The sequence below is a fragment of the Argentina silus genome (assembly GCF_951799395.1).
Source record: "Argentina silus genome assembly, chromosome: X".
Classification (NCBI taxonomy): domain Eukaryota; kingdom Metazoa; phylum Chordata; class Actinopteri; order Argentiniformes; family Argentinidae; genus Argentina; species Argentina silus.
This window is the reverse complement of record NC_139653.1, coordinates 17211106-17234056: the sequence shown is the minus strand read 5'-3', so window position 1 is coordinate 17234056 and position 22951 is coordinate 17211106. Positions and strand designations below refer to the sequence as shown.

Below are 22951 nucleotides of genomic sequence, written 5' to 3'. Positions count from 1 at the left end.
CAAGGAAAAACTCCCTGGGAGGAAGAAACCTTCAGAGGAACCAGACTCCAAGAGGGACCCAAGGGGGTTTATTCATTAACGTTTTACTTTGACACTCTGGTTGTCTCTGTTTTACAATGCTGCACAGGGAGGGATTTTCTGTTGTTGCGATCACCTTCTGTGACCAAAGTGAAACATTATTTGGGCACCGTTAGGCTACTATCGCACTAACTCTATATATACCACGCCTTTACTTTAAACACAAATTTCACCAATAGGCTAAGACAAAATATTTGCACAGGTAAATTATTTGGTTACAAATGTGACTGGCTATGCTAGGTTACACAACTCTGGTTTCATATTGATTGATATATGCCAAGTTTCAGTATGAGTAAGTTATGCTGCATAACAGACTTCACTCACACAATGTTCACAATCGTTAGGCTATAGGCCTACTGCATTAGGCTACACTCCTACAGCTGCATTCGTAGCCAGACTGAAAAGTTACCGGAACATGTAGTGCTGATTTGATTCATTATCAGTCTTACAGCTTTGCGTTGATTTCTCAAAATATTATTCCCAAATGTGTTAGGCTATAGGCCTATTGCATTAGGCTACACTCCTAGCTCTTTCACCATAGTTTCATCAAGATTGGGTGAATCAGTGTAATTTCGTAAATACTGCATCTGTATGGCAAGCCCCATTATTCACCCAAGTTTAATCAAAATTGCCCCATTGGTGTCGGAGAAAAAGCTAGTGACATACGAATGGACAGAGATTTCATCAGTGGGGGACAATAAAATAACTCTGTTGTGAAACCTCCCCTCCTTCCCTGACTTTTCCTAAATGTCTGTTTTTAATATAATAGTGTTGTTACAATTTCTAAATCATACATAGAAAATAATCTGGAAGCATTTTAATGACTACCATACCTTTTTTTGACAGCCACCATCTCCAAGTCAGTCTGAGGCGTGATAAACACCTGACTGAAAAGGCCATTTGTGCTCCTTACCATAGCTTTATCATCATGGTGAATCGAAACTGCCCTTACAGTTATGAATGGCTTGTCCATTTCAATTGTAATGGTGATATCAGCAATATAGACAGACAGACAGACAGACAATGACAGTTATTTGCATGATCAAAGCGATTACATGTGAATAGAAGCCCACGCAGTGTGCACCCAGCCTGGGAAGAACAGACACGTACCCTTCATCACACCCGTATTGCATGTTTATTACATTTGTTTTACTCAAGCCATAGTTTTGCTCTCAATCTATTATAACTTATTTTTCTCCACCTGTGTGTGTATGTAGGCTATTTTGTGTGTAACTTGATTGCTTGTTATTGGCCAGGAGACAACATCAGTATTTCTTTTGAATGAGGTTTGCATGGTGGAGCATAAGAGCCGATGGATTTGCGTGCCAAGGCTTATTAGCAGCCAGCAAGTGGTCAAAGTCTGGTGCTTCGAGTCTAGTGAACAAGCCTGTTTGAATTTCCACAGTTGGGCTTTCTAGTCCTGCCATGTATGATCTCCAGTTTATTTAGAATCTGCAGTTCATAAGGTAATGATACTGGCAAACACATCAAATCCAAAACGGTTTCTGGTAACTTAAGTACTTTGAGAATTGTATTTGTAAAAAGCTCTATTTAAATCCATTCTATTGTGTAGTTAGAGTGAGCAAATTTGGATTATGCTTGTCACATACCAAGTTCACTAGACAACTAAAGAACTTGGATGATAACAATATTCCGCCCTCGCTCTAAACCGCACCCCTAGCTCCGTTTGGCCTCATAAGGACTAGGGAGGTAGAGGAGGCTAAAACCCAGAGTTTTAAGCACCGAATAGGCTTAGAGTAAGCCCTGTTGAAGCCTGTGGTAAAAGGACTGTGGTAAAGCAATTGTCCTTGGCACGCACTGGCATGCACAGCATAAGCCCTGCTGTGGAAAGCCGGCTAGTGTCCTCCCCGATGAAATCTGGGAGTGGACTGTGGATTGGTCTCTGTTCGTTAATATGTTTATATGTCACACGCGATATCTCAGACACCACAGGGACCATTTTTTAAGAAACATGGGGGGAATGATGCATCTTGCGATATAGATCCGGCATTTACAAAATTGGTAAATACTAATTGGCCGAAGTGGGGTGCTATAGAAAACAATAGAAATTCTGTTGGGGACAACATGATTGGCCATGGGGGTGAACATTTTTACTGTAGACTTGTTTTTACTATGACGTGATATAGTCAGGCAAAAATCAACTGCGTCTTTGAAGAGACAATGGCTGTTCTTTCTCCAGCTCATTATGACTGAGTGGTGGCTGCTATGTCTCTGCAGGTTGTGACAAAACCCCCCCTGCTCTCCTCTATGTTTAGAAACCTGTCTTTGAATGGCACTTTACTCTCAGAACCCTTGACAGTACTTTAAAGCTATATTTCTGCCAAACATACTTTTTTTCTCAGTACCTGAGGTGAATTTTTTTTGTGATGAAATTTGTATTGCTTTTTTAATATTTTCTTGTTAAAAGAAACCTAAGAAATAAGAATAGAGGGGATGGAAATAAAATACAAATAATTAAACCTAATTATAAGAATATAATGTAATACGTGGTAAAATAAATAATAATAATACACTGAAATAAAATAAACCTCTTTATTAGTGGATGCCTTCCCCCCCCCCATCTGCTCTTACCCTCCCACCCCCCATTGCAGTTACGACTTCTCCCCATTCCCCACCTCTTACATTGCATATACTATCTACATACTGTCTACATATATACTACATACACATAAATATACACGTGGGTAAAATTACATGTCACATTCTGGGTTATAGTATTATATCATACATTCAACATATTCCATATTCAACTCATACAGTTTATTCCACTCTAGCAGCAAGCTAGAGCTTTGTTAGTACCTAAGGTGAAGTTAATGTCAAGTTTAGAAAAGTGACTATGACATTGTAAGCCTCATTGTGTTATTAGCTTGAAGATAAAGCTTGTCTGAGATGCTTGCTTGCCAATCCCTGACTGACTAATATGGTTTACTTACTGTACACAGGCAAGGGTTCATTGCTTAAATAAAATTGACTGCAGAGAGACTGTGTGCCCCTGAGGAGAATGGTCCCCCTTGGCTTCCAGGCTGATGAGTTGACCATGCAGTAATGAACCCCATGGTCTACTGCTCTGCTGCTTTGTTTTCTTCCCAGTGTGAAACATCCCCAAGGCTGTTGCTGACAACCCTCACATGCCCTCTGCATTCCTCACTCTCTAGGCTTAAGAGAAAGTTTGACTGAAACCCACAAAAAGTATTTTCATCTCAAGAATATTAGAGTTGTGGATAAGGTCAATATTTCATGCAATATCTCATTCTTCAAAAACTAATTATGGTTAAGGCTACATGAATAAGAGGAATTTCAATTGGTTTGTTGAATAATGATTTATCATAATAACCTTTATGTTACAGTCAAACTTGTATGGGCAACTGTGTGATTGTTTTTTTAAAGCCCCATTAAATTGACCTTGATTTCCATATCAAATAATTTCTGGGTAAACGTTAGGTTACCTACTTTAATGAAATACTTACTTCACTTCAATTAAAATGGTCAAAAAGAAGCAAGAAGTAGCTTTTTTTCTCACCACAATTTTTCAAGCCGGCAGACTGACACAATTGACTGGGCGTGTCACACACGTCTTTGATTGACAGTTCACCTTGTGAGTCGTAGCAGCATACAGTGTCTCTTATGTGGATTTATGCAGCATTTCTGTTTGCAGTTGGATGCTATCACATTTGGTGACTTACTTTGGAGCTAGCTAACAGGTTGTTTTTCTGGCTTACAAAATACAATACCGTTCTAGCTCACTGTTCTAACAACTGATAAATTCAGCTACTGTACATAATTTTCTTACCATTGTATTCTGAACAGTCTTGCTGCATTTTACACCAACATTTTAAATGGCAATTTTAATCTAGGCTGTGTCCAAATGCTCATGCGAGACCTATTTAGTAGGCATTTTCAGTATACAACATTAGAAAGGTTAGCAGTAGGTGAAATGTACAGAAATGTAGTATGTATAAAATGCCAGGATGTCAACATAGATTTGCCTTTCCATGTAATATGAATTCACTGCACACTATTCAGGAAGTCCTTTCTGATTTCAGTCCCACAATTCAATGGAGCAGGTAAGGGAGGCGTGGAGTAGCGAAATAGAACCAATTACCATTAACAGTATGGTTGAGCTACAGATGACGGTTTCTCAGTATGAATGAGGTGTAGTATGTTGAAATGTGTCACTTACTACATACATTTTACATTACATTTTAGAATCTGTTGAAAGGACAGTTCAGTCAGGACACGTCAGTTTAACCATTTATTGCATACCAATGGTAATATATTTAAGCTTGGGGTATTTGGATGGCTCCACTCTTTAGAGCTCCCTGCCTGGGGTTAAACAACCACAACTTGCAGGTGAATAATAATAATAATAATAATAATAATAATAATAATAAACTTGATTTATATAGCACCTTTTTAAAACAGTATTACAAAGTGCTTTACAAATAGATAAAACAGATATGCAAATAAAAACAAAAAACAGTAGAAAGAGAACAGAATAAGAGCAGAATATAAAAAACATATATTTTCTATAAAATAGAAAAACAGTAAAACACAGCGCATTAAGAAGATACAAGGACAGCAATTAAAGGCTAGTCTATAAACATGTGTTTAAAGAAGAGATTTAAATTAAAATACTGATCTTGCTAGCCTAATATTCTCAGGCAGGTTGTTCCAGAGTCTAGGGCCCCAAATGGAAAAGGCACGGTCACTTTTTGTCTTCAGTCTAGACTCCAGAATGGTCAGAAGAGCCCTGTCTGAGGATCTTAGGCTGTGCAGAGGCTCATAAGGGATTAAAAGGTCAGAAATATTGTCCGGTGCCAGACCCAGCTGAACCTTAAAAGTTATCCCCACCTGGAGTTAAGCTCCCTACTTGGAGTTAAACGACCACAACTTGCAGGTATATAATACTGTAGGGAGCCCATAACAGACCAACACAGCATAACCATCTGTCAGCCATTAATGCCTATGTGTAATGAGTTCATTCTACCATTATATGAAATAACACAGTGTCCAGCGGACATACGCCATTCCTCAGCGTTTTTTGTGCTTTGACAATATCTTTGGAGTTTAATTTAATGTAACATTTGTATGACAATGAAGACCATCGATCCATCCTCATAAGGGTAAGCATGACACCTCAGAGGTTGAGGCTGCTAACGCCAATGCAGAAGAGTGATGTGTGTGTATCTATCAGGAGACAGCCCAAAATGTTGGCACAGGAACCGTAGACGTGCAGCAAACCAGCATCTGGTCATGGGTTTGCCCTCCCCAGTGATATACAGTTGTAGGCTTCGCCCGTGGTTGAAATTGCAAATAGCAGGACATGGAAGAGATGGGACAAATACAATATGAATTTGAGATAAGACAATGGGAATTCCTCTGCTACCTCGATCAGACTTGGGTGCTTGAGAATGATAGTAACCATGTGCTTATCCATTTTCAAGTCAGGAAGTGTCAGATCATAGGAAGGATACCACAAGAAAGATACCACAAATAGTGTATTCACCACACCTTAAAACCCCTAGAAAGCCTTGGAAAACTGATTCCAGTAAAACAGTAAGAGTCTAAGGAAGATGTTTGTCATTGCTTTCAGTTTGCATTTTTCTTTAATGCATTGAGAGGAGATGTATAGAATGATTCCCGAGCAAGCTACATACTGATGAACTCATGAACAGATGATGAACTGAAAGCCTGCACTCTAAGCCTTAATAGAAGAGGCTGTACCCTGTTATTTAACACAGTTTAATAAACTTTGATTCTATGGATTACAGAATAAAGTTAGGAATTTTCATGCAAGGTTTAAGGTTCTCTTAGATGTCGACTCGGTTCGTGCACCCCTGCATACCTGTTTGGGAGCAGCAGGCCAATGAAGTCGATCTGTAAATGGGTCCAAGGGCCCAGAGGGCGGTCTGCATGGCCCAGAGGAATTTTTGTTTTAGAATTGTTAGGCTTGGTTTTAAGGCATGAAATGCATCAGGATATTCTATCCTTACAGTCCCTGTTCATTTCCAGCCGGCACCAGGTCCGACTTATCAGCTTATCAGTTTTAGCTACACCAAAATGGCCAGTTTGATGATAAAGGTCACTATGTTTTGACCCGTAAGCTGTGGGCACCACTACCAAGTCACCGTTGAGCCACAATCCTTCTGAGTTCAACACCCCCCCTCTTTCTCTCCAGTTCTGGAGAGTAGTATCAGTTTCAGATGAGTAGTATTGGACAATTTAATCTTTGATGGAGACTCGGCCATATACTGGGAATATAGGGGACATAGAGGTAATAGGAGCAATATTGTCTGCTGCACGAGCTGCCTGATCGGCATAGTCACTACCCTGACCATAATAGTCAGTAAAATTACTATGGCCAGTTACCTTACATAATGTACTATGCTCTACCATGGGACAAATATCTTTAATACTGAAGACAACATATTTATGACTAATGGGTACCCCTCCCGTAGTGAGGTAGCCCCTCTTTCTCCAAACAAGTCCATAATGATGGATTACCCCATAGGCATATGCGCTATCAGTGAAAATATTTACAGGAATAGTGCTAGTTTGGGCAATTTGGAGTGCAGCTTTAAGAGCACATAGTTCAGCCACATGAGTCCCACCCATAGAGAGCGAGCCCGCAGAGACAGAGTCGCCAGACTCCCCCCTTATGACTTTGCCATCTTCATAGGAGCTGCTGCCATCTATAAGCAAATCCAAATATGGCCCCAGTGTATATATGTATGTATATAAATATGGTTCCAATAACATGGCCCTTTTCAATAAGAACACTCTCAGAACAGTCATGTGGGGTTCCAGAGTCACACATAAGTGATGCTGGGTTGGTTCTATTGTCTGCAACAATGTTAACATGAGGATCCAAAAGGCTGTTTTCCCAGCAGGTTCTCCTCTGACAAGAGATGGTTTTCATAGTGGTGTTGTTGAGGAGTTTCAGAAACCTATGAGGTGTATAGAGATGCACAAAATTGTATCCCACCACCGGTTCAATCACCTTTAAGCTCCATTCAGCACAGTCAAGGGCAAGTACTGTAGACAATGGGCTGTCCTTTCATTGAGGTGGGGATAAGGAATAATATCCAATTATTCCCATGTGATCATCAGCTTGTACCTGTGCCAAAACACAGTTGTATGCAAACAGTCCCACATGGCACCAGAGATGGTAGTCATGTGCATATCAGGACGGCAGAGGGTAGGGATAGAGGCTTGAGCAGTTTTCAAAGAGGTGAATGCATCCTCCATCTCAGGGCTCCACTCCACAGGGGTGAACCCAGGAAGGCCCACTTCAAGGGCATCATTCAATGGGCTGGCTATGTCTGAGAAATCAGGAATATATTGGCAGTTATAGTTTAAGAGTCCCATAATAAAGCGTAGTCTAGTGACACAGTCTAGTGGGTTGAGGTAGCTTAACTCACTAACTGCCAAAGAATTCTGGAACTCTCATCACCTTGAGTGCCAAGCCAATATGGCCACCCAACATTCTAAATGTTAAAAAAGCACCCTGAAAATGTTCAAACCTTGCATATTGACCTTGTAACTTTAAGAATGTATTTTTTTGCTCAAGATATGTAACAGGGGTTAGTAAAGGCCATCCCCTCTCCCTTTGGCCCTAATATACCCACATATATCAGTCAACGTCAGCAGAGGACTGGTGGTTACAAGAGAAGTCAGTGAATAACTTTCTTAAAAAGGCAACCATTCACTAGAAAACACTAAGACAAACAACAATATTGACAGTAAAATCAATAATTTAATTTCAATTCTACAGTATATCTCTGAATATAAACTCTGAAGGTACAATATTATGAATGGATTATTTACATAGTAATAAAAGCATATAGGATAATAAAAACAAATTACAAATTTCATATTTTATTTACAGTTTATGAGGACATTAACTGTTAATAAGGGCCTTTTACGTCTGGATCTGTGTATGTTCTTTTGTGACCACAGTTTTGTCCATGCATGAGCTCTGTCTTTTCTTTCCACTTTATCAGCAGACTTACAGACAGGTCAGGGGTTCTACACAGGAGGGCATACATTATCACAAACTTGACATTCCTCATATCAGACCCACATGAAGGCTACATACTTGAACGAAACCAGCACATTGACTTAACAGAATTAACAATAATGAATCACTGTCACCATCACAATTATGAATAATCATTTCCATCCATCATTATCATCTTCATCATGTTTTTAGTGCGTCAAATAAAGCAAACTTACCAACTATTGTTTGTACACAAGCTTGGTGTGGTACAGCTGGAAGCAGGTAGTATGACACAGTGCAGGTTGGTTTGGACAGGTCTTGTAAAAGTATTGGGTCTGCCTTCTTGCCTTCCCTCCGTCTGCTACACTTCGCTTTCGAGATGAGCACACCTTGCAGTCTGGCTTCATTTTCTTATGTAGGCTGAGGAAGTGCCGTCCAGTGAGACACACAGGTACAGCCGACATCTCCACCACTGGCATCAGCGGTGGGGCCTCATTGACTCTTCCTCTCCGAAGCAGGCCCTCTGCTACTCTCTCCCTGAATTCAGCAGAGTGCATGTTGTGTCCACTCTTTGAATACGATCAAGGTATCAAGATCAAGACACTTCTCTGACATGGTGGTATAGTCGATGGTACCACTTCATGCTGCGATGCTGGTAGCTGTAATAAGAACACAGTTGGTCGGTGCGGTCCACGCCCCCCATGTACTTATTGTATTCTACAACACAACTGGGCTTGCGGAGCAGTCTGAATCCAGTGGGCCCCTTGCTGTGGACTGATAACAGAGTTGTCATGTACTGTGTTGGGCCCCTTGCTGTGGACTGATAACAGAGTTGTCATGTACTGTGTTGAGGACTGTGACGGTGCCAGCGGCTTTGAATGATGATGCGAGCAGGGGGGCTTTCTTGAAGAACATTGGGGGGGCTGGCTTCAGCTTCAGGTCACGCAGCTGGAGTGGCATTCCATTTCGGCTAACCTTCACTGTTCCACACGCACCAGTGTTGTTTGCGTGCAGGTTCTTGTAGAGGGCGGGGGAGGTGTAATAGTTGTCCGTGAACACAGTATGCCCCTTTCGCAGCAGGCCTGCCTCTCTCATTAGGTTGATGACAGTACTGTGCCTAATCCCCACAACCCAGTCGTAGTCATACGCACCACCCACAGGTGGTATGTGTAATTAGATGGTATGTGTAATTAGGTACAGTTGTGGTCAGAAGTTTACATACACTTGTAAAGAACATGTATGTCATGGCAGTCTTGAGTTTCCAATCATTTCTTTTCTTTGTCACAAAAAACATTCATGAAGTTTGGTTCTTTTATGAATTTATTCTTCTGAAAATGTGACAAAATCTGCTGGGTCAAAAATATACATACAGCAATGCTAATATTTGGTTAAATGTCCCTTGGCCATTTTCACCTCAATTAGACGCTTTTGGTAGCCATCCACAAGCTTCTGGCAAGCTTCTGGTTGAATCTTTGACCACTCCTCTTGACAGAATCGGTGCAGTTCAACTAAATTCGTTGGCTTTCTGACACGTTGGCTTTCTGACACACTCCACATGTTTTCGATGGGGTTTAAGTCAGGACTTTGTGAAGGCCATTCTAAGACCTTAATTCTAGTCCTGTTGGAACACCCAACTACGTCCAAGACCCAACCTTCTGGCTGATAATTTGAGGTTTTCCTGAAGAATTTGGAGGTAATTCTCCTTCTTCATTATTCCATTTACTTTCTGTAAAGCACCAGTTCCACTGGCAGCAAAACAGGCCCAGAGCATAATACTACCACCACCATGCTTGACGGTAGGTATGGTGTTCTTGGGGTGAAAGGCCTCACCTTCTCTCCTCCAAACATATTTCTGGTCATTGTGGCCAAATAGCTCAATTTTTGTTTCATCTGACCACAGAACTTTCCTTTAGAAGGCCTTTTCTTTGTCCATGTGATCAGCAGCAAACTTCAGTCGAACCTTAAGGTGCCGCTTCTGGAGCAACGGCTTCCTTCTTGCACGGCAGCCTCTCAGCCCATGGCGATGTAAAACACGCTTGACTGTGAACACTGACACCTGTGTTCCAGCAGCTTCTAATTCATGGCAGACCTGCTTTTTGGTTGACTCTTGACCATCCTGACCAATTTTCTTTCAGCAGCAGATGATAGCTTGCGTTTTCTTCCTGATCGTGGCAGTGACACAACTGTGCCATGCATTTTATACTTACAAACAATTGTTTGCACAGTTGATCTTGGGACCTGTAGCTGTTTTGAAATGGCTCCAAGTAACTTTCCTGACTTGTTCAAGTCAATAATGTGCTTTTTCAGATCCGTGCTGAGCTCCTTAGACTTTCCCATTGTAGTGTTTTTGACTGAGTGTAATGAGTGTATCAAACAAGCCCTATTTAAATGGGCTGAAATAAGTCACCAGCTGTAGTCAATTATAATCACTCATAAGATGTTAAGAGGCCATGCCACGAAGCAAATTTGATTGACACAACTTTCTACATCACCAAAATTGATAATTCAAGGTGCTGTATGTATATATTTTTGACCCAGCAGATTTTGTCACATTTTCAGAAGACCCATAATAAATTCATAAAAGAACCAAACTTCATGAATGTTTTTTGTGAAACAGAAGTATGTGCTCCAATCAATCCATCACAGAAAAATAAGAGTTGTAGAAATGATTAGAAACTCAAGACTGCCATGACATACATGTTCTTTACAAGTGTATGTAAACTTCTGACCACAACTGTATGTGTAATTAGACACAGAGTCTGTCAGCACAAAGTTTTTCAGTCCAAACCGGTGGTGCTTCCTGGGGATATACTGACGAAAATGTTTCCCTCGGTAAGACACCATGGACTCGTCAATGGAGAGGTTTTCGTGGGGGTAATATTCCTTCTGAAAGTTGGCAAGAACATGGTCGATCTTGAGAGGTCTGATCTTGAACAGCAGGTCATATGCTGGCAGGCCCTTCTCTACTCGGTTCTTATTGTTGTTGAAATGCAGTCAGGCACTTAATAGTTGGAATCTATTTCTTGCCATCAATCATGAAAAGTTGGGAGTCCAACTAAGCAACTCTTTGTTGGTGCATAGTGATCTTGGGTTTTTTCACCATACCCAAGCTCACCCGTATCCCCAGAAATGTCTCCATCTCTGCTCACTCTGTGGGTTTCCAACCGCGCAAATGAGCTTGTGGTGCAAGCTCACTCAATTGAGGAATCGCCTCATTGCTACTCAAGATTCAAGATTCAAGATGGTTTTATTGTCATATGCACAACAATTACAGAGCAATCGCTGGCAATGAAATTCTTAAGTCTTGGGCTCCTCCAACAGTGCAATAAGAAGTGTAAATAATAAAAATAAAAGAAACAACAACAATAACAATAATTACCTAAATACAAAACTAAATAAATGTAAATGTAAATGTAAAATGTAAAAAGTGAAATGTAAACAGACGTTTTTATCCAGATGTCGACTGGTATAAAGTGGCATCCAAACCCCCTGTGGGCCTAGCTTTGGGCTCTTGAAAGGCCTCCTCCCCACAGAACTTCTCCTGGTTGCTTCACTGGCTACCCTCTTGCCTGTCACATCCCACCACTCCCTCGGTACGGCCTCCTTGACTCTCACCCGGCCAATCTCCTCTTCGTCCGTGTTGACATTTCCCCCATTATCCTCTTCGCTATTGCTGTCCCAATAAAACATAAATGCACCATTGTTCGACATTTTGTGAAATTTGTTCTGTTCGCTCCGTTTCGCTAGCTAGCTATTTAGTTTAACTGTTTATCTTAAAATCATAATAGAGGTTTCTATGCAAATTACAACCAATGACAACATGTTTGGCAAGTGTTTTATGTGGTATTTACCTAGCAACAATACTTTAATTGGCTACAAAATGAAGCATAATAATTTATGGACTTTGGTGAATAAAGTCGCCCTTGGCACACTAGAGTGTTGACAATTTGGGTGACTTTATTCACCCTTGGCACTGAATGAAGCAATCTTTCAATTCTCGCTGGTAGTGGTGCACGTCCAAGGCTTCCCACCCGTTGGCTGAGGAAAGTTACTTCCGTTTGGCCGAGCTGAGCTTTGTGGGGGCTCAAAAGGAACCCTGCAGCATTGAGGGCTCATAGTACCTTACATAGAACATGTAGGTGTTGGATTTTATTTGGGGAAGCAACAAGAATATCATCACAATACTGGAGTACAACAGAGGGTGGATAGGAGCTGACCAACAGCAGCCACCGAGAGGCAGTGAGACTCATTCAGCCCATCCTCAAGAACCAGAGCAAATTGGGTTTAGGTCCAGCTTTATAAATCTCATCAGACATCATATTTAAAATCAACCTATTAGGGGTGCGTGATCAGTGCATGGTACAAACATGGGTCTTAGTTTAACATTTGTTATTTGTTTGCATCTGACATTCTTGTCAAGGCCCTGGCACAGCATCCAGGTGTGATTTCCTGTGTGTCTGAGGAACTGAAACCAGTACTGAACCACACCACCTGGCTAAGGGTTAGATTGGGGTCTCCTATGCAGTCACACAAACATACAAGCACACTTTTGTCCTAGCACATAATTTTTCCTGACATGTAATATATATTACATATATCTCACAATTTCACAATATTCAGATTCATCACTAGCTACTTAGCTTAACTGTTCCACTGGAAAGTTCACAGCTTTCCCTGGGGCATTAGGTTGCTTATTCTTCCTCACAGGAATCCTGCTGATTTAGGCTTCACTCTTACCAAGTGAAGTTCTCTCTAGTTCGGTTCGTCAACAAGATATAGCCTAGCTACTTTCTCTCGTGCCCTGTCGGGTGCCACACAAGTTTTTTCACCAAGTGAAATATCTCTTTTACTACACAACTGGGAGAAAGAGTCTAGCTTGCCACCTCTTGTTTTCCTCATGAGTGAACACTTGGTTGCAGCATTGAAAAACTTGACTAGCTAGCTAGAGGTACACGACCGTTAGCCTGCTTCCCCCACTTCACTGTTATTAGCCTGGCTCTCTAGCATTCACGATCGAGGCATGATTGAATAGGGTTTCAGCGAATAGGGTACGCAAAGGTGCATATCCCATTGTGAGATGTCTCCCTCATCTCCTTCAGAGAAGCCCCTTTTTTCTGAACTAATTCTTTGTCATCATCATCAGCAGCCCCAATGGCACAAGCATCTTATACGTTTTCACTCATTTTAAATGCTTCTTGTTTGCACAGTCAGTTCATACAATTTAGTTTCTGATAGCCAAACTAGCAACCCTTGGCAGATGCACATGGCTGTTGAGGTGTGTGGGCGTGGTGCGAGGGAGCACAGGATAGAGACACACATAAATTAACAACAGAATTTATCGTATATGACAAATTATAAAACAAATTGGAAATCTATATTTTTGGGGATTAAAACAATTATAGACCTACCATTCTGCTGATTCTGCTAATATATTGGAGAAAAAAATATGAGAAAGAAAATGTGCTATATCATGATATCCTTCATATGCCAAAATCCATATCATGGCACAACATGATACCGGCATTTACTTTCATATCTGTATATCGCCCACCCCCCAAAGTGACATTGATGCGCAGTGCTCCGTTCCTAAAGTCCTAACAATTCAATATGAGAGCGCCGATCACAGGTCGCTCTCAGGCAGAAATTTCACGGTGTGAATTGCTGCCGAAAGCCACCACAAGGTGGTGACGAGATGTGAAGGATCCATCTTCCACTTGCAAACATCCATGTTTGTTTACATTTGTCAGCGTGCATAGTGCGCACAAACAATTATTATTACAATTATAAACAATGATTATTTACCTTTTGGAAAGTGTTTTAGTCAATTATTATTTATCACTAATGAGCTCACACGTAATGTAATAAATTGTGAATTGTAATCCTTAAATCGTGAACGGGGGATAATCTCACATGAGAAGATATATCTTCATCAGAGCCAAATGGGGCAATTTTACTGTAACACAATTTTTAAGCTAATATACAGTATCAAGGACAGGAAAAGATATGAGGGGGCTACAGTGAGGGGGTGCTGCCTAAAATGTTGTAAGGGGGTTGAAGGGGGGCTGTGCTGAATATCACATGTTAACATGGTGACTTTTGACGGGAGAATAACATAGTGGTTAGTGTGAGTGAAAAGCATGAAATGATCGGATCTCAGGTTTATGACACAGCTATTTATGACACACCTATAAACAGCTCTGATAAGCGTTGCATATATTTATGCATCTACTCTCATACCGTCATCAAACATTCTCTCACAGCTCAGAGAAGCGGGGGAAATGTTTAGTGCAGTCTGACTTGAATAAGCGTGAGTCGGCTTTAATAATGCAACAGATTTTCATGCGAGACAGTTGTCAGGACTTTGGGTTTCAGTGTGATAATAATGCATTTATTTTGTATAGCACTTTGTGGTGTATCGTTCAAAGGGGGTGTGCTGGATAAATTCTTCCGCCTTTGTTTGTTCATCAGAAACAATTGAGAAAAAGGTTACCCTACCCTATCAACCATATAGTATATCACTATAAACATTAAACTCCTGGCTGGCTCAGGAACATTTTGCTCCAGTCACACTGGATTTTAGGTTTTAGTCTCTGAATAGAAATGCACCAAAAGTGAGATTTGTTGACACAGGTCTGTTTGCTACAGTTGTCATATAGAACTACCAACTACCAGTCGGCTAAATCTTAATTTTCATTAAAACATGGAACAAATAAAATAATGTAATGTAATCTTGTTTTGTTCACATATGATTTATCATAATGCCATTGCCTATTTTGGGAGGAACGCACCGGCATAGAAAAAAATGCACCCCTGGTTTTGGACACGCTCTGCTGTATCTCCCTCTCTCTCCCACTCTTGCTTGATCGTGACTGTGTGTAACTATACCTCAACTGCTCTGCTTTGATTGTTAATCTGAAATGATCAAGCAAGCGATTCCAAAAGGCTATCTTATTATGATGAGTACAACCTTCAAAAAAGAATTTTACACACATCACGTGTCCAATACAATGTATGCACGGATCAGAAACATTATTTGTCAGCAGTATTTGAAAACATGTGAAAAGGCCGTAAATTAAACAATTATCACCACACAAACCTGTCAGTGATTTGTTTATTGATACAAGTGGCAACTTTGGGCTGAATACATTTGTTGGATATCCAATACAGGCAAATTTGAAGATAAAGTTAAACTATACAAGCTAGACCAAACTTTTCTAGCCTCACGAGGCTACAGTGCATTCAGAAAGTATTCAGACTCCTTCACTTTTTCCACATTTTGTTATGTTACAGCCTTATTCTAAAATGGATTAAATTATTTTTTTCCCACATCAATCTACACACAATACCCCATAATGACACAGCCAAAACAGGTTTTTAGAAATGTTTGCTAATTTATTAAAAATAAAACATCTCATAGACTCTTCCTCTTCCTAAGCAGACTGTGGACCCTTACGGATATTTGACAGAACACCGAACCTGTAAGAAGATAATAAGATAATTGGCGGTGAAGATTAGGAAGTTAGGTTAGCGCTTTTAGACATTCAGAACATCGACAGGACAGGAGTTGAAAAATGTTTACTTCCCTGATTTCCGAGATCAGTAGTACACTGCTGGCAGGGACTGCAGTTCCCAGGATCTATGAGGTGTGACATCCTACGAAACAAAGTATCCTGATACAGAAGCACTGTTGCGTTGTTTATGTCAATGCGTCAAAGTAGGAGACCATCCTATCAAGGTAGCCTTGAATGTCCCAGAGCAGCAAGAACAGGGTCTTCTGTAATGAAAGGAGTAGTGCAGTCCCGATGTTCGGCACTACAGGGGCAGTGAGGGCGCGTACGGCAGCACCCCACATCGCCAGGGCCTCTTTAAGTGTAGATATCAAACCTGAATCCATGCACTCCACAAAAACTGCTGCATGGAAAATTTGACCTATCGAGAACCACTGGACAGTAAGACGAGGACTACCACAGCCCGTAAGCTATAAACCTCAACACTACGACCACACAAGACTAGCTCTCGTAGTCAGTACAACCACTTAACAACTGTTGGATGCTATGGAGGAGTGTTAACTTGGCTGCTTTTAAGCCTCTGTCCCTTGAACATGTGACTGTGTTTGTGCATCCGTGTGAACCAACTTTTCCGTCACCTGACAGACAGCTGTGCTGGTGACTTAGAGTGCCCTGCCTGAACTAACGCTAGCTTCATTTGTGATTTTGGCATAGAGTGCTGAAGTCGGCTCCGCCCTTTTTATTTTTGGTACAAGTGCATGCCTAACCTCTAATGAACTACATTTCTCTTGAGGCCGTGTCGCTCCGGGAATGGACTACACGCCTTTTCATCATGATACTCCTTCCTATTGCTTAATAATTCCATCAAATTAAAGTTGCATACATCTAGCCATACAGACTCTTTCTCCCATTTATTCTGGATAGACTGATAATAGTGGATATATGGAACGAAACAGGGACCACTAGCGGCTGAAACTGAGGTGAAATGTTCAACGCTCAAATAATATGAAATATTTATAATTACTACATTCGTTCGTATAGTGCTATCACACAGTCTTGTACCCTTAACATTTTTATGAAAAAGTAATATCCTTGGTTGCTTTCCTTTTCCAACTGCTGTCAAACTCAAGGGATGGTCATACTTTTCAATATTTCACTGTGTTACTTCAACCCTGTGTGCATATTCCATATAAAACACAGGAAAATATTTAAGTGTTTCCTTGTTTCTATGGTCTTTAAAAAAATAAACACCATTATCTTAACCTGTTAGAAGACTGACTTTCTATGGCCTTACATAGGGTTTGCAGCTGTAACAAGTGGTTCATTCCTGCCTTTGTTCTTACATAGATTGTTCTTGTCTCTTTCAGAATCCACCGACTGTACTGCTTCTTCACAGTCTATCAGACAATGAGGGAGACTGGAGTATTCTTCCTCTGCTGCCTTAGTAAGTGCTCCTGGGCTGTCAGGTCTGAATAAACACCCATTACTAACTGGCATTCACAAAAGGCGACCTGCTTTTGATCTTTATCTCTGCTGCCTAAGGCTGCTGCTGGCTGTTGGTGTCAGAGGATTATATTCAATGAGGAGAGTAACAAGAGACAACTCTTTGTTGAACTATCTTGTTCAGCTGTTTATAAATTAACAAATAGCCTTACTGTGTACAATCCTCAATTTAGTGAAGGCTATACTGTATGAAAACATGCTACTGTACATTGAAGTTAGTTTTTTGAGAGAATCTTGTATGTCTACACAATACGTTACATGATTTAGTTTCATTTTAAATGTGTATATTGCCCCTATCGTACATGTACCACAAGATTATCTATACACCATTACATTTACTTATCCTCAGCCATCTACCCTACTTTTTCAAGAAAGCCACAAATAGGTTTCAGGAGTATATTGATTCAACACATTTGAAGTACGGTGACCAATGCTTTATTGACTCCTCAGCTTATCTTCCTCCTTTGGGAAAAACTCTTCCTGGATTGTATTCCTTGAGGAGGAAACCAACATGAAGGTGACCAAACTTCTACAGGCTCTCATGAAGTTTGACAGGAGAAAAGTGAGTGCACCCTCTGTTTAGAATTCCAACCTTGTTAGCCATTTAATTCAGTCCTTAATTTCTCCTTGCACAAAACCGAGAAGAATTTCCCTACTGAGATACAGCCTAGTTGCTCAGTAGCTACATTGGAGGCAGGGTGTTGGAACTGGACAGGGCTGTTGCCCAACCAGCATGTAGACGAGGCTGTCAGACTCAGTGTTTCTAGCCTCATTGTCTAGAGGCCGCTTTCTCCAAGCATGATAATGCTGTTATGATTGCATTTTACCAAAAGCACAGGTGCAAGCAGGATCGCCATACATTTTGCTTTATTAAGGTGTCTTCAACCATTGCACTAAGAGCTTGTGTCAGAAGGTGTTGCTGGTTGATTAGCTAGTTGTTTTATTAAACCATGTGCATTGGATCCCAATAGTCATGGTTTGTGAAAAGGTTTTGCAATCCACAGTATTCTTAGGTCAATGTAAATTTGTAAGAGCATAACTAGAAAGCAATGCCTTATTGCATTGTCTGAAATTATGCAGCACCTGTCATCCAGTTTAAGGAGCAGGGCCTAAGTTTGTTGGAAATCTGCCATCTCTGGCCACTGCAGCGAAATTCATTCCGAAGTTCCAAACAACAACATCCTCCTTAATCATAATATAACCCCCTAAATGGACTTGCAGCGTCGGACATTAGCTGTTGTGTTTCTGCATGCATGCACGATTTGAGGAGGCAGCCACCAGAGACAGAATGGCAAAAATTGGTGAGTCCACTCCTCTAGCACACCCCTTCCCAGTAACAACATGTTTGTGTACAAACTGAATGTCGGGTAAGACACTCCATTTTAGAAATCGCTTTTCACGACCGAAACAATGTTCTTAAATGAAATATTTCTTTCAAGGCATCTCATTCCTTGATCGCTACCAATTAAACATAGACATTACAACCATTAGGAAGCTTTCTGAACATTTTAATGTTATATATTTCACCTTTAAGTACAGGAAAACAAATGTTTAAACTTCCTGTTTGTTTTGTTTGTGTAGGGTTTGTGTCAGGTTTATTAATATTTAAAATTGCCTGGTTCTATTACAATGCAGTAATTTTTATACAGTAGCTCAGTCTTTGGAATTCACAAATGTTGTTTTTGTTGCTTAGATGTATGGGTAATTTGTGCTTCTCGTTGGTTCATAAGCCCCAGCAGTGTAACCAGACTTTTAAGTAAAGCGAGATTGAGAGAATTCAGTTGCCTCAAACTCACCAAAATTATCTAAAGGACATCCTGCTATAAAATACCATCCAAAAACATCAAGCAAATTCCACCTCTCTGATGTACAAGACAAGCACGAAAACAGAGGTTGTTTTCATCAGCAAAGGTTCCTCTGAAAAACCTATTCATAACAGTTAATTGAATCCAACCATCTGCTTTTTGGGGCATTCTGGGACCTGTGTGTGATCTCAATTCCAAGTGAGAAATGAAATTCATTATTGTCTCATCATCCACAGCCCAGCCTCATACCTAGGGATGTTAAGATGATGTACGCATCATCTTTGTGATCTGCTTCATTACACCACACTCTCTGACAGTATAGACCTGTTAGTCCAGTCAGTTTTGTTTTCATTATAACCAGCCCATCATCCCAGCCCATGTCCTGAGTGTTTCTCAGACTAATTGGACAAAGCAAGACTAAGATGTGTGTCTATATTACATTATGCCCTTTTTCCTCCCAGGATGGCAGTGTTGATGTACAGTATCTGAACTCCAGTGGAGGCCTGTGGAGGTAGAAATCGGAGGACAGGCTCATTGTAATGCATGGAATGGAATGAGCTATGGTATCAAACACATAAAAAAATGTCCTCCACCAGCCTCCCCTGCTGAACTCCTCAAATTTGCTTACATCAACAGAGAGAAAAGAAAACATAATGATTATCCAGATTTGAAACCAGATTTGGATTTGTGTGATTGACAACTCTATTGCTAAATATTTTTGGGGGTTTTCTGATAGAAAAGCAGTAATGTGGGACATTTTATGGAGTCCTTGGTTATGTCACATGGTACTTCAGATGATGGAATTCAAAAAAACGAGACTATGTTTAGAAATAATTTCATTTCAATATACCTGTATAGTAAATATACATGATATAGTAAATTCTATCTGGTAAGTGAATGAATGTTAAATGATTAATTATAAGAGAAACATCAACAACTATTAAAAACTTAACTTGACAAAGTAGGATAAACTGCCCATCAAATATGAATTGCACTCAGTACCGTCACCATGCATTGAGGATGTCAACATCCATCCCTCAGGAGTGGTTCCTTGGTAAGCCCCTCCATGATGAGGAATCGACCATTATCCATCACTACGCCTTTGCAGAGAATCCTTCTATCTTTAAATACCCAGACTTTGCTGCTGCCTGGGCCTTGAGCATCCCTCTTGTTGACCGGTAAGGCTGCAATTTCCATTTCTCTTTCTGTAACATAGATGTTAACAGCAACCACAGCTCATCTCAGTAAATGTCCCTTGCAGGACAATAACTTTTGCTATACTGCAATTAACCCTCTATTCTTGATCATTGTTTCATCAGTTGTCATCACAAATGCTAATAGACAGTGATCTTTTAGGCTTGCAAACAAAGTGAGAGACGACCCACTGAAATCTGATTTTACTATTGACTTGAAACATGAGGTAAGATTGTTTCAAGTTTGATGACACTTTATTACTATTAGTTAATATTGCCTATCAGTTATTCACTGTTAATCAAACGCAGAATTTATGTCAAGTGCAATATGATGAGTTCACTTTTTTGTACAGTATAGTTATTAGTTAATAAAAGTATGTGTAGATATTTTCTTTCCTCCTCTTGTTGACATATAGTACAAGCTAATACAAGACTACCCTTTATTTGAATCTAGTAGTCATTAATCAAGTAAAGTATAATGTTCTTATTACCCGGTGTCAAAATATCATTACCTCCCACAAAAGTGGTTGTAAGTTACTCATATTTTTCTTATTTTAAACCTAGTTTGTCACATTGTTGTCCTGGGGACACTCTGTCCCTGTGACTCCTCCATCTCTCTATTTGTAAAGATTTACCCCACCCCTTAAATTAGGACAAATAGCACTCACTGTACAATATCTCTCCCTCTCCCTCTGCTCTCCCTCTCCCTCTCCCTCTCCCTCTGCTCTCTGCTCTCTGCGTCTTTTGTTAGTCCTCTCTTACAGTACTTAAAGTGCAGTAACTGGGTTTTCTCCTAACTGCTAGGATTTACAATGCCTGTCACATTTTTTGTTAGATTTTTTATTTCATAACTGAAATACGGGGAACAAACAGTCTATATAGGGCTTTTTCTGTTACTTTTATTGTTACTCTACAAAATAGATGGTTTGGTTCTAAAATAAGATCTATTTCTATCTCAATTAACACTAATTACATCAGATTTAAAGGATACTTACTTACTGTACATGGTGCTTGTGGCACATACTTACTCCCTGTTGTTTCAGGTAGCACTATATATCTGGGAAAATGGGAAAGGACCACGTCTTACTGCAGTCCCAGAGCTGTGTACTGAGCCAGAGGATTCTCCCACTGCCAGAGACTGTGCCACTACTCTCAGCAGCTTGCCTCCCCTGTGTGTGGGTACCACCACCCTCTTCTTCTCACACAGGAATAATGATTATGCCATTCTTTATGCAAGCATATTGAACAAGTGCATACGTTACCTTGAAATGTATCTCATGATGACATTGTCCAAAAATGTGCTCCCTTCTCCCCCCTTCCCCAGAGTACTCATATGCTTTGTATTCCTGTTTGACACAGTTAATGCTTCAGACAGCGTCTCGTCATTACTTGACGTACAGTCTGCCTTTTTTTTTTTGTCTTTCCTCAGCAAGTGTCAATGTGTTCCTATTTCCTTTTACTTTTCCTCCTATCCATCTCATCTCTAAGTAGCCTGGCTCTTCCCAGGGTCTTAAATGCTGAAAACGTGCAGATTACTCAGCATAAAACCCTTAGCTCTGCCAGTGTGGCAGAGGAGCGTTATCAGCAGGGTGCATGGCTTCCCCCCTAGCAGCAGCATGAGTGCCAAAGTCATATGGGCAGGAGACCTGAGGACATGAATAATGATGATAATCATTGATGATCAATGATAATAATGATGTCCAATTCACATTTCACTCTCAAACAGCTAATACCAGATACTTTATTTTGTGGAGCCTGTCAAGAAACATGGCAAACAACTTTGCTCACGGGTGTGGAAGGGACTGTAAAAAGTTTCGATATCAATTTATGTTCACATTATCCAAATGGTTGAACAGCAGTTTAGATTTTGGAACTGTTGCACCAAAACATGCTAATTTAATTGTAATATTCATGTTTTATATAAAGGGGGACGCTGTAAGGAAGGAAGACATATTTGTTGCTGTCAAAACATGCAAGAAGTTCCATGATGAGAGAGGTGAGTCATATTTTGGAAACTGTGATAGTTACAGACATGGTCCATCTTACTTAATAGCATTAACTGCTATTAATTTAATCACTTGTCCTCCTCTTCTAATAGATTTACAGTACTGTATTTTAAGAATTTAAATTGTGTGGCTATTGAGGTGACTCTTGTGACTTGGATACAGTACATTCTCAGTTTCAGATATCATATCTTGCTTTATGATGGCATAGGGACATTGTCTTCAGATCCAGTTGCCTGGGGATAGGTCAGAAATGCGTAAAAATTACCTCTTACGTTATTTTTCTCTCTACTATTTCCTCTGTCATCCTACTTCAGTATAAAGTAATCTTGGCTATCTGTGTCTTGAGGCACGTCTCCGACAGCTTTACTATTATTGTAGGTTTTACGGCAGCTCTGGGCAAGCTCGAAGTACCAGAAATCAATTCAAACTTAATGAGACAGATAAAGTGTTGCTGTTTTGAATTCAGAAGCATCTGGAAAATTCCACATCGGATACAACTGACATATCGGTCACATCTAAATGCACTGATTATTATAATTACTGTATCCTCTTCTAAGTCAACTGGGTTACATAAAGGTAGGATTAAAATGACCATTAGATGTATTTCTAAAAGGTAGTGAGAGTAACTAAATTCTCATGAAAAGAGCTTATTTTCTCAATTACTTTTCAGATCAATTGGATCTATAAATGCTTCTGGGTATTCATTTTGTATTCAGTTCTTTTTTTCTAACAGTGAAACAGCACCTATAATAGAGGAGAAAAAAAGAAAACCAAAGCTTTTTCGTTATAGGTTTGGATGTCCATACACCATTCAATAAATAATGAAGCAGGTTTTCTG

The 22951-nt window shown here is 40.2% G+C and overlaps 1 protein-coding gene across 1 annotated transcript in view; it reads left to right on the top strand.

Annotated features, from left to right (window-relative positions):
• b3glcta (beta 3-glucosyltransferase a) overlaps window positions 1–22951 on the top strand; it is a 68881-nt gene that overhangs the window by 31438 nt on the left and 14492 nt on the right. Inside the window, exons 5-10 of the mRNA XM_083696319.1 lie at window positions 16974–17050; window positions 17560–17671; window positions 19956–20092; window positions 20271–20334; window positions 21151–21282; window positions 22034–22103. Coding sequence (XP_083552445.1) covers window positions 16974–17050; window positions 17560–17671; window positions 19956–20092; window positions 20271–20334; window positions 21151–21282; window positions 22034–22103 — 592 coding nt within the window. The remainder of the gene's footprint in view (window positions 1–16973; window positions 17051–17559; window positions 17672–19955; window positions 20093–20270; window positions 20335–21150; window positions 21283–22033; window positions 22104–22951) is intronic.